Source organism: Acartia tonsa, chromosome 13 (genome assembly GCF_053477335.1).
Source record: "Acartia tonsa isolate MP-2025a chromosome 13, ASM5347733v1, whole genome shotgun sequence".
NCBI classification, from domain to species: Eukaryota; Metazoa; Arthropoda; class Copepoda; order Calanoida; family Acartiidae; genus Acartia; species Acartia tonsa.
This window is the reverse complement of record NC_137272.1, coordinates 19,316,051-19,326,655: the sequence shown is the minus strand read 5'-3', so window position 1 is coordinate 19,326,655 and position 10,605 is coordinate 19,316,051. Positions and strand designations below refer to the sequence as shown.

Below are 10,605 nucleotides of genomic sequence, written 5' to 3'. Positions count from 1 at the left end.
TCGTGGATAGTCCTCTTTTGAAGAATTAAGAAAACCTCAAATGCAGTATTTTTTAAGCAAAAGCCTGCCAGAAATACATTTTTCTTTTGAACAAATCTTTTTATGATTACATATGAAATACCTAAGTTTTCTATTTCTACTAATAATACTTTAATTTGATTCTTGATTATCAAAAAATGTTGATAGACTTTTGATTCTATACTGCTACTTAAAATAATTGTTTAAACTGTTAAATTTTCTTTTATTCTTAATCTTAATTTTATTTTATTTACATACCTAGTTAGGAAAGGTAAAATGCTTCCTTAACTTCACTTAAAAATTTACAAGCAAGGCTAATAGTGGCAAAATTTAATTCATTGGGAGGAAGATAGGTAATTTTTCTTACATTTTCATTTCCCTCCATCTCTGATTTTTTATATTTTTTCTTTGTTACCTAATGTTTTTAAAAATACATATTTTTTTAAAAATTGTTATTTCACTTTATTGTATAATAGGTAAATAAATGTTATTTGATTTAAATATGCCATGCTTTATTATATTGGTATCCTTACTATGAAGTTGTATTGTTTCAGATTGAATAAAAGTTAGAATTATGCCAGGTGTCGTACTCGGTGCCTTCAGGGGAGATTTGACAGTACCCGCGGATGGAGATTGGGTGTCTGTTGGCAGGTGAAAAAATATGTGGGAGAATAAAATGAGAATAAAAAGATAAACATATATTTCCATTTTTTCACCTTACTTGGGGAAAATTAAAATATAAGAATCTTGTGCAGAATATACACCCCTAAAGCTTTACTATAAATGTGGCCAGGGAAATTATTTCTATTATATTTTGTGTGACATAATTGTTTGACCCACACGAAACTTGCCTCACGGCGAAGATTTGCACTGTGACTTTGAGGGGACTACTATTAATGGAACTTTTTTATACTATGAAAACATTAAAATCTGTGTTTAATTGAATTATTACGCTACAAATAACTAGTTACCTACTCTAAAAATCCAGAGAGTTATTACGGTTTGTTAATTTGTTTTTCATACGAGTTATAAGTATTTAGATTTTCAAACCCTCTTTCTCCCTGATAATAAAATCCTATAATCTCCTTCAATGCTACGTTCCCAAAAAAAATACTAAAATAATTTAATTTAGAGTAGAGAAGCTCTACCTGTACCCCGTGAAGTCATTGGCACATTTAGAGGTCAAAGAAATGGATCTTGGACAGTTTGCCGGATTTCTTGGCAATATCAAGTAGGTTTTGGAACTTTTTGTATTAGAGTGAAGAGAATTTAATGCTAATAATAAACGGGAATTATATAGCAGTTGTCCCTCATAAACCAACTCCAATAAACATTACCTAACTTTAAGTAGGAATTCGTATCATCATTAAATATTTGTATCTAAGGGACCGTCAGTTCATGGTGTGTGATATGAACGGGAAGTTTGTTACAAGTAGAAAATATCCAAATATGGCTCTCATTCAACCTAAGGTATCTATAACAAAAACCTATGGGCAATTCTTTGCAAAAACAGATTTTGAAACTTGGTTTTAAAAAATTAAACGTTAAGTAGGTACCTATTTAGGTAATATTAAAGAAAATGACAAGATTGTGTAGAAAAAAACCCGATAACACTAAGACATAATGATGACAGAAAAAGCAGTGTTTTGAAAATTATTTTAATTTGTTGAAGGAATCTCCAATCAAGGTTCAAACTCGGTATAACTATTTGATACAGTCATAATGAGAGATTAAAATTATTGGATGAAAACTTTAAACACTGCTGTTTTGAACCAACTATTAAGATTCAATAAAAAAAATCTAAAGCTTTAAGCCAGCGAATGAGAAAACATGTTGAAAACTTTTGTTATTTTAGGTAGAAGAAAATGGCTCGATAAGACTCAGTTATCCAGGAAAATCAGATATAACTGCCAGCATTAAGGAGGATGGACGCAAAATGGAGTGCAATGTTTGGGGGGGTGGGTGCGAAGGTGATTGATTGATTGATTTGTCATTACCGCAGCATCTTTACAAGTACATACCTAATACCTAGTGTTTGTTTGTCCTATCTTCAATCTTTGTCACCATATTTTATATCTGAATCTTAAAGTAAGTAAAATAGTATCTTTAAAATACAAATGAATTCTTCTTTTAAAAAGTCTATTTTTTCAATTAACTGCTGATAGTTCTAAGCTATAATTCTTCTCTATCCACCTAAGATGTCTACAGTGCGCCTAAAAGCTTTGAGCGCTATCGTGCTTTCAATTAAACCTTTTTCTTGACCAAGTTGCTTCTAGTTTCTACTTAAGGCCCTTCCTCTTCTCAATCTCCAAACATTTAACAGAACCTAACCTAAAAGAAGCATTAAAAATACATCAAAAATTTTTTTGTGGTTGAGATTCAAAAGGAAATTCAAAAGGAGGGAAACCGCCTTTAATATTTTAATATCATAATTTGGATCCTTGAAAGAAAATGTATTAGCGGGTTTCGGCGTATTTTCACAGTAGCTTTATGTTATTGTAGGTTAGGTAAATGTTTATGATTGCACTGCAGGGTTAGAGCCCCCGCAGGTGCTAGAAATTGGAGAAAAGCTACTGTGAAAATACGGTGAAACCCGCTACTTCGTTTTCTTTCCATGAACCCATAATTTTAGGTCTTGATTTGGGAGATGAAGTGGGCAAATGGTTAAGTGACATTATCCTCGGCAAACCAGAAGGAATTCTTATTTATTCTTTGACCCAATTGTTTTTTTTGTCATAAAAAAATGAAACATCCCTAAGAAGCGTGGCACTGGCAACAAAGGGATAGATCCATGGAGATTTTAGGCGGATTTTATCCGTAACGAATGCGGATTCTGGATTAATCCGAACTAATAAAAACTATAGGTATGTCTATGATCATTTCGAAAGGTTATGGATTCTGCTTTCCATTCCTGATTTGGATGGATACTTTAAATTGTAATGCTTTTTATTGATAGGCAATTTTTAAAGCAAAGCTTTTTATATTTAGGGGCGTACCGTCCACCCAGGGCAATTTCTCTAGGATGGTTGGTGGTCAGCTTATACCAACAATGAAATTAATTCAATAAAAATCGTTTTTCCGATGTCGTTGGGGGGCAATACATCGTAAAATTGACGACCTCACCATTTGCTCCCTAAATATTATTTTATAATTTATTTCGCATTTTTGCTATACCTTTTACCTGGTTGGTGGTACCCTCTCCCAAAATAGTTGTAAACCTTCCCAGGACCTATGAGAAGCAAACCTGTAAAGGAGAACCATATCGGTTCAGCGGTTAGCGAGATCCTTCGGTAAACATAGACAGACAGACACACAGAGATACCTTTACTTTATTATAAGGATGATTGTAAAGAATATAAATGAAAAATAGGAATAAGACTTGTTTACCACCAATCTCATACGAGCAGCCGGCCTGACGTCGTAAGTATTCATTTATGGTTTAAAAGCAAATTTTTTCTATGTTCAGGATAGATTTGTCCGTCATTGTCTGACGGAAAGGTCTTATTGCTATTTTAGGCATGTTAGAAATTGAATTGTCCTTCCAAATTTCTCAAGGTGATTTTCTTTCATAACAATGAAATAGCATACAAAGGGGGGAGGCGGATGTGCCACTTTTTGAAACCAAAAGTAAAACGTGCATGATCTCGGCCCCTAAAAGAGTTATAACTCTAAAATTCTGCACAGCAGTTGCTTTTGTGGAGAACAATATGGAACTGAGAAGAAACGGCGGCGGAACCACCGCTACCGCCGAAAACCGCAGTTTCCCGCCGATTTTTTGCTTTTTTCCGCCAAATTATACAGTTCTCAGTCATCTGAGATAAACTTATATTTTCAAGTGACACTTAAATATTTCAAACATGTCAATATTAAAAAATTGCACGTGTAAAACCTTACATAAGCGAAATTTTTATATAAAAAAAAGTTTATCTCAGATTATTGAAAATTGTCTATTATGGTGAGAAAAGGCAAAAAAAAATTCGGCGGGAAACGACGGTTTTCGGCGGGAGCGGCGGTTCCGCCGCCGTTTCTTCCCAGTTCCATAATGTTCACCACAAAAGCAACTGCTGTTCAGAATTTTAGAGCTGTAACTCTTTTATGGGCTGAGATCATGCACGTTTTACTTTTAGTTTCAAAAAGTGGCACATCCGCCTCCCCCCTTAAGATTGCTTTTACAAAATTTAATTTCCACTCCCACCCAAAATTTATGTTTAAACCTAGATAATTTTCAGATAAAAAATTGTTTAAGTTGCGCTACTGACCCCACCGCTACCGACCCCAGTTTGGAAGCTTCACTAAAAATGATCTCTAACTCTCAAGATATAGATATTGATTGATCACAGGAAAAGAATGAGTACCTGACACCTCTAATGATGGAAGGAGACAAGCCCTACTATGCAGATGGATGTCCTTATCTACTTCTCAGTCAAGCTTCTGTCAACAAACTAAATACTGTTCTTAAGGTCAGTTTATTTGAGAATAATATCGAATAAAATAGGAATAATGTAAGACTTAGAATAGTTATTTATCGCATCGTATTTTAAACAGCTTTCCGCAGATATAAAAATGTACGATTATAAGATTCCAACCAGTTTAAAAGCAAATTAGTCACGAAACCTATTTCCACATGATACATTTTGTGGCTCAAAAACCTTATCAAACGGGTATAGCCGGTAGCTGTTGGTACTAGAAATATAAAAAATCATGGTTATTGCTATCATTTAACATGAATTAAACCAAAAATATGTTTTAAAAGGTTGATTTCTACGTAATTAATGATGAATTTGGCCTGAAAATAGGCTAAAAAACGGCTGAGCCGCCAGCCGTTACTTTTCCAACCTTTTGTAAAAGTAACGGCTAAAGGCTGGCGGCTTATCCGTTTTGCTATTTTTTGGATATTTTAAAAGCAAATTAGTTACGAAATCTATTTCCACATAATACATTTTGTGGCTCAAAAACCTTATCGAACGGGTATAGCCGGTAGCTGTTGGTACTAGAAATATAAAAAATCATGGTTATTGCTATCATTTAACATGAATTAAACCAAAAATATGTTTTAAAAAGTTGATTTCTACGTAATTAATGATGAATTTGGCCTGAAAATAGGCTAAAAAACGGCTGAGCCACCAGCCGTTACTTTTCCAACTTTTTGTTCAATTTAGGGAAAATAGACCTACCAAGAATTACTCATGAAAATTTCATATCGAAATTCGAATTCTAAGTGCCATTTAATCATTGATTACGAGATGGTTGCATTAACCCCCCCCCCCCTTTAGCTTTAAAAAACGAAGATATTTATGCCTGCTGGCGGTCCGGCTACTCTGTTTGCAGATTAGATCAGGGATCTAAAGGTACAAGATAATGACCGATAAATCGAGTACATCCCATTCCCCACCCTAATGATGATACACGAATTACCCCTTCTGTAGATTAAAATTATTGGTTTGAAAACGTTTGAACGCTTAACTTAATGAACTAACCAATCATTTCACTAAGGTCCCCAAAGTTGCCAAGCCAACGAATAAGTTAACATGATTACAAAACTTTGGGGACCAGTTTAATAAACAGCCCATTGCCCCCTCTCTCTCTCTGAGATTAGATGATGCAATACAAAATTTAAATAGCTAGAAACTTGTTTTAATTTAGGATAAGAGTGTTGATATGGTAGTTGAGGAAACAAGATTCAGGCCTAATATTTTTATATCTGGTAATCAGAATATATTCGTTTAAAAAAATATGTTATAGATGTATAACCAGACAACTACCTTTATCCCCTTGTTAAGTACCCTTTTCGTCTACTAGCAAATTGATTCTGCTACTTGGTCGATTCTAAAAGACCCAATTGAGAGTCGGCACAAGGTCCTTGGCATGGGGTGGGGACATACAGTGCAGTTATTTAACCACTTCCCCCTCTACTGTTTTACTCTTATGTTTAAAAGCTGGTTCTTTTTTAAGATAGACGGCTGAAGTGATTATGAAGATTCTTGATATCAATGAGCATCCAGTGTTTATTTTTCTCCCATCAATGCTACAAAAAAAAACTTACATAATGTGATTTTTTTATTCATTATTACATTTAAAATCTGCTCTTTGTATCCGCTCGTTTGTTTGTCCATTTAATGAATATATTTTTAGTGCTTCGCTAGTTTTGGATACTATCATCCTTGTTGACTTGTAGGATTATGATAATTCCTTGAATTTCAGGTGATTTTAAGGCACACGCCGAAGATAAATGGTCCTATGTAAAGATTGGTGATTCTATTTTCAGGCACAATTACATCAAATTCACATACTTAATATTTATAATACCTAGCCAGAGAGAGAGAGGTCGGACAATTGAATGTCTATTATACTTGTCCCCAAATTTTTATAATAAATTTTTTTTTATTGGTTTGCTTAACAACTTTGGGGGAATTTCGTGAAATTTGATTGGTTGATTCAATTAGTTGAGTGTTCAAACGTTTAACTGTTTTATTCTAATGAAGGGGTAATTTTGTGTATCATCACTAAGGATGTACAACAATCAATATATTGGCTATTGTCTCGTCCATTTCGATTCCAGATGATAGCATAGCTTCTCTTACTGTCGAGGTATGTCCACTGAGAAGTCCAATAAACGTAGCGTGACTCACCACAAAACAATCATGTTTAACCATTCACCATGTAATTGTTACATATACACAGAAATATAAAGCCTTGTACAAGATGTGTTTTTACCACAGTTGATCCTAAAACTGGAACTAAAGACCAGGTAAAAATATTAGGATTGTACAATGATTAGCTTAGGTAGCAATAGCAAGTATTTTTTTAAGTAAAATTATATTTTTCCAGAATGGACCTTTTTGGAAAGGATTTTTGGGAATTGTCATTAAATTACGAAAAGCAACACAACTCTTTGTCAAATTTTCCCAGTTTCAACCTACCCTACTAGTACTCATCCATTAAAGACTCTACATGGTATAAAATCACAAAAGCTGACATTTTCCAGATTTTGAAGATTTTTAAAAATTCCTGAAATAAACAAGGATATATAGGATAGAGGAAGTAATTTAAATATCTTACTAAAATGCAGTGACATAAACCTAGTCAAACTTTGTCTACCTTTCAGGGAGGCAATCCACTGAAAACCCTACGTGAGTACAGATCAACGGAGGATCCAACAGAGAAGAAAGCCTATGGCACCTCCCCATTTTTTGGCATTAATATGGGACTTCAGGCAAGAGCGTAGAATTTGTTACGCTGGTTGGGAACGGTTAAAATAATCTACAACACTTTCTTTCCCTACAATATCTACAATTTTACCTGACATACTCAATAAATGGATGTAGAATCAAAGTAACATAGAAGAAATTGCTTATAATGTAGAAAGGATTTAAGTGTCCTTTTTCATGGAGCGATTTCTCTTGGGAGGTTGTAGGTACACTCCTCCAAAATAGTTTAAAACCTTTCCAAGCCATATGAGAAGCTATACAGAATAGAAGACTGAATCATATCGATCCATCGATTTAAACACAGAGATTGATACACAGTTATACTGTTACTTATATAAGGATATAAGTTTAATGCATACCTTGAATAGGAAATACCTTCAATAATCACCTTTTCATTTATAAAAGCAAAGCTACTCTATAATTCACTATGTCTGTCCTTCCGTCAGTCAGTCTGTCAGTCCGTAACTGAGAAATGTGATTTTCTCTGCTGCTATTTAAGATAGAAGGACGAAACTTCTTGTCAACAACTCCATCATTAAGGATTTCAACAAATGCCTTTTGAATCTTCTTTTCTGATTTCTTATACATGAATTGTTTGAGCATTGCTATTTATGGATGTTGTCATCCTTGTTACTAAATAAAAACAATAATCTACGCCGCTGTGTACAGGTTCCTGGCCGCATAGAGGTCGGTATGGATGTTATGGTCAGGAAATCAGAAGCAGCAAAATAATTTTTGCTATTAATCGAGAAAAAAGCTGCAAAAAAGAAATGTTGAAAAATCAGAATTTTTACATTGAGATGATATTGTGATATTTAGTCCCGGGTTAGATTATACAGCAACCATCATTATATATATAGTAAAGTACTATATAAAGTAGTAAGGTTCTTTATTGTCTGTAACTTAAGATTACAATAACTACTGAACTAATTGAGTTGTACTTTTTAGAGAAACTTCACATAGATTCCGGGATGGTTTTTGGCTATTTTTATTTATATTAAAGCTAGAGGCGCAGCTGCTAGTATAGAACTAAAGTAGCTGAGTGAGTGTATGAGTATGTTCAGAAATATCTAGAAAAAGATGACCAAATGGTCTAAAAAAATATGGTAATCTTTATCGGTCCAGGTCGGGTAACTGACCAGTCCACCTCCATAAAATAGAACCATGGGAAAAAAAACACTTATTCCCCCCCTCACCCAAAAAATATTTTAAACAGCACTAAATGATGGAGGGGTTGCCTTCCCTCTTAATCCTTTTAGGGCGGTGCCACTATTAAAAATAAATTGTGCCAATGTTCTTATGAGCTTATTTTTGTACACAAAAGGAGACATTCTTGAGAAGTATTTCAACAATTTAATGATCTTATAAAGTAAGTTAACAAATAGGAATACTGTTCGTGAATTGTCTCCTTTGAAAATGTTTTTTTACAATGTTTGTATTTCTAATTTTCTACTGTATTGAGTTTTATCAATAACATTAACTTTTGCATTTAACCGTTATTTTACTAAAATTTATCTATTTTAAGCCATGATTATTGTTTATCTTGTTATTGATTGATTGTTCATCTTTAGATTATTATACTTTGATTTGTTTTTTACACATTTTATTATTACAAAAGATTATTTCTTTGTCTAATAAATATACAGCTATCGCTGCGCTACTCATGGGCGTAATTGCCTACGTTAAATGTATATAAATTATGACAATTTTACAAGTATATATTTGTTATGTATAATTTCAGATCTATCATGGCAACTATTAGTGCACCCAAGCGCCAGAACCCCAATGATTTTCTGAAACAGATCATTGGTCGTCCTGTTGTTGTTAAGTTGAATTCAGGTAATTGCCTTGTTATTTGTGACGAAGAACGGAGATAATTTAGAGACATACTCTCTCAATCATAAGAAAATAACAAGGGTACTTTCCAGACATGCCATTAGTTTAAACATTTTACAGGTTTTGGTATGATAAGGTATACATTTTTCATTTCGTTCGCATTATAAGTCCGCTATAAAATGTCGCATATCTTTGGATAAAGATTTTCTAGGGTAAATTATTTCGTGTAAAATTCTTTTCTCCTATAATGTAAAGAACATGACAAAACTTAAAAGTTAGTTATGATTGAGTATTTGAATTTCTTAGGATAAAGTTAGCTTTCTAAAAGTTGTATCGTCGAAAGTATAAGGCAGGAATTCCTTGATAATACAGTTACGATGCCCTATTTAGAGGATAGCTTCACTTGTTGTATTTGTATTTAAAACAAGAAATTGGATTATGGAAAGGAAAAAGTAGCCAGTTTTGTCGTATTTTTACAGTACGTTTCTCTTATTTCTAGCCCCTGTGGGGCCAATTTCTTAACCCTTCGGGGCAAACATTAACGTTTACCTAACCTTACCTATCAAAAGCTACGTGAAAACACGATGAAACCCGCTATTTTGTTTTCTTTTCTTGATACAGTAATTCTTTAATAACAAGGTGTGGATTACCGAGGTGTCCTGCACTCACTGGATGGATACATGAACATTGCTCTAGAACAAACAGAGGTAAATTTGGTTTGATTGAATCGTCTGTTTATTTTAAAACATAGCAAAAGTTACTCTTTTTTTTGTTAGGACTTGATTTATCATTACTTGTATCTTGAACCAGATTATCATGTAGTCGTGTTCTAACTATTAAGTGAAACTTGTACCTGGCTAAAATAATGATCCACCCCCTTTACCCCATCCCTCCCCTCCTACTGGATGAACGAACTGATCAATAAGTGATGTCCAAGTTAGCAACCTAAATTGACGTCAATCTTTCCCCTGTTATGATATCCACTTATATTCTATTCTTAAAGGTCATACAATCAATGGTTTGGATTTATGTTGGATGTTTAATATCCTATAGAGTATAATAGTGGGCGTTAGAGTATCACATCCCATTCTTCTCTAGATAATAATCACTTGAAATCGCAGGAGAAACCCGCCCCCAACGAAGATAAAGATATTAACATCCTTGTTTTATATTCAGGAGTACATGAATGGGCAGTTGAAAAAGAAGTATGGCGATGCCTTCATCCGAGGCAATAATGTTTTGTACATTTCTACACAGAAAAGACGATGAAACTAGACAAATAATCTCTTTTACAGGGATAGGTCACTTGTAGATAAGTAATACTAACAAAATTGTAAAATTATTACAAAAAATTATTGGTTGAAAAGTTTGGACACGGTCACTTTATGGGGGAAAATCGTCTATAGTTTATTATTGTTCATTTTTTCTCTATCTATTTTCTTCCCGTTCTTTCAAGGATCGCCACTGTGTCTAAAACTTGTTAAATTCCATCACGCAACGTTCTCCTTAGTTTGGGCAGCATTAAAATATTCTTAGTAGTTTG

The 10,605-nt window shown here is 33.7% G+C and overlaps 2 protein-coding genes across 4 annotated transcripts; both read left to right on the top strand.

The window, feature by feature from the left end:
- Positions 1-12: 12 nt before the first annotated feature.
- On the top strand, positions 13-8,968 carry Marc (Mitochondrial amidoxime reducing component). Of its 3 annotated transcripts, none has more exons than XR_013874030.1 (13): positions 13-669; positions 1,151-1,249; positions 1,404-1,488; positions 1,874-1,988; positions 2,651-2,717; positions 3,393-3,438; positions 4,359-4,478; positions 5,662-5,722; positions 6,220-6,283; positions 6,700-6,766; positions 7,124-7,231; positions 7,896-8,051; positions 8,752-8,968. XR_013874030.1 is itself a non-coding variant. In XM_080146037.1 (12 exons), exons 1-12 carry the CDS (start codon positions 593-595, stop codon positions 7,956-7,958), a joined length of 972 nt encoding a protein of 323 aa, XP_080002163.1. In that variant the 5' UTR covers positions 13-592; the 3' UTR covers positions 7,959-8,745. The 3 variants fall into 3 exon arrangements, 1 of the variants encoding a protein (XP_080002163.1); XR_013874031.1 differs by lacking the exon at positions 8,752-8,968 and adding an exon at positions 8,486-8,745; XM_080146037.1 differs by lacking the exon at positions 8,752-8,968 and having other exon boundaries at positions 7,896-8,745.
- Positions 8,909-10,599, top strand: LOC145304217 (U6 snRNA-associated Sm-like protein LSm6). The gene is made up of 3 exons (XM_080146041.1): positions 8,909-9,065; positions 9,702-9,769; positions 10,239-10,599. Exons 1-3 carry the CDS (start codon positions 8,954-8,956, stop codon positions 10,329-10,331), a joined length of 273 nt encoding a protein of 90 aa, XP_080002167.1. The 5' UTR covers positions 8,909-8,953; the 3' UTR covers positions 10,332-10,599.
- Positions 10,600-10,605: the final 6 nt, after the last annotated feature.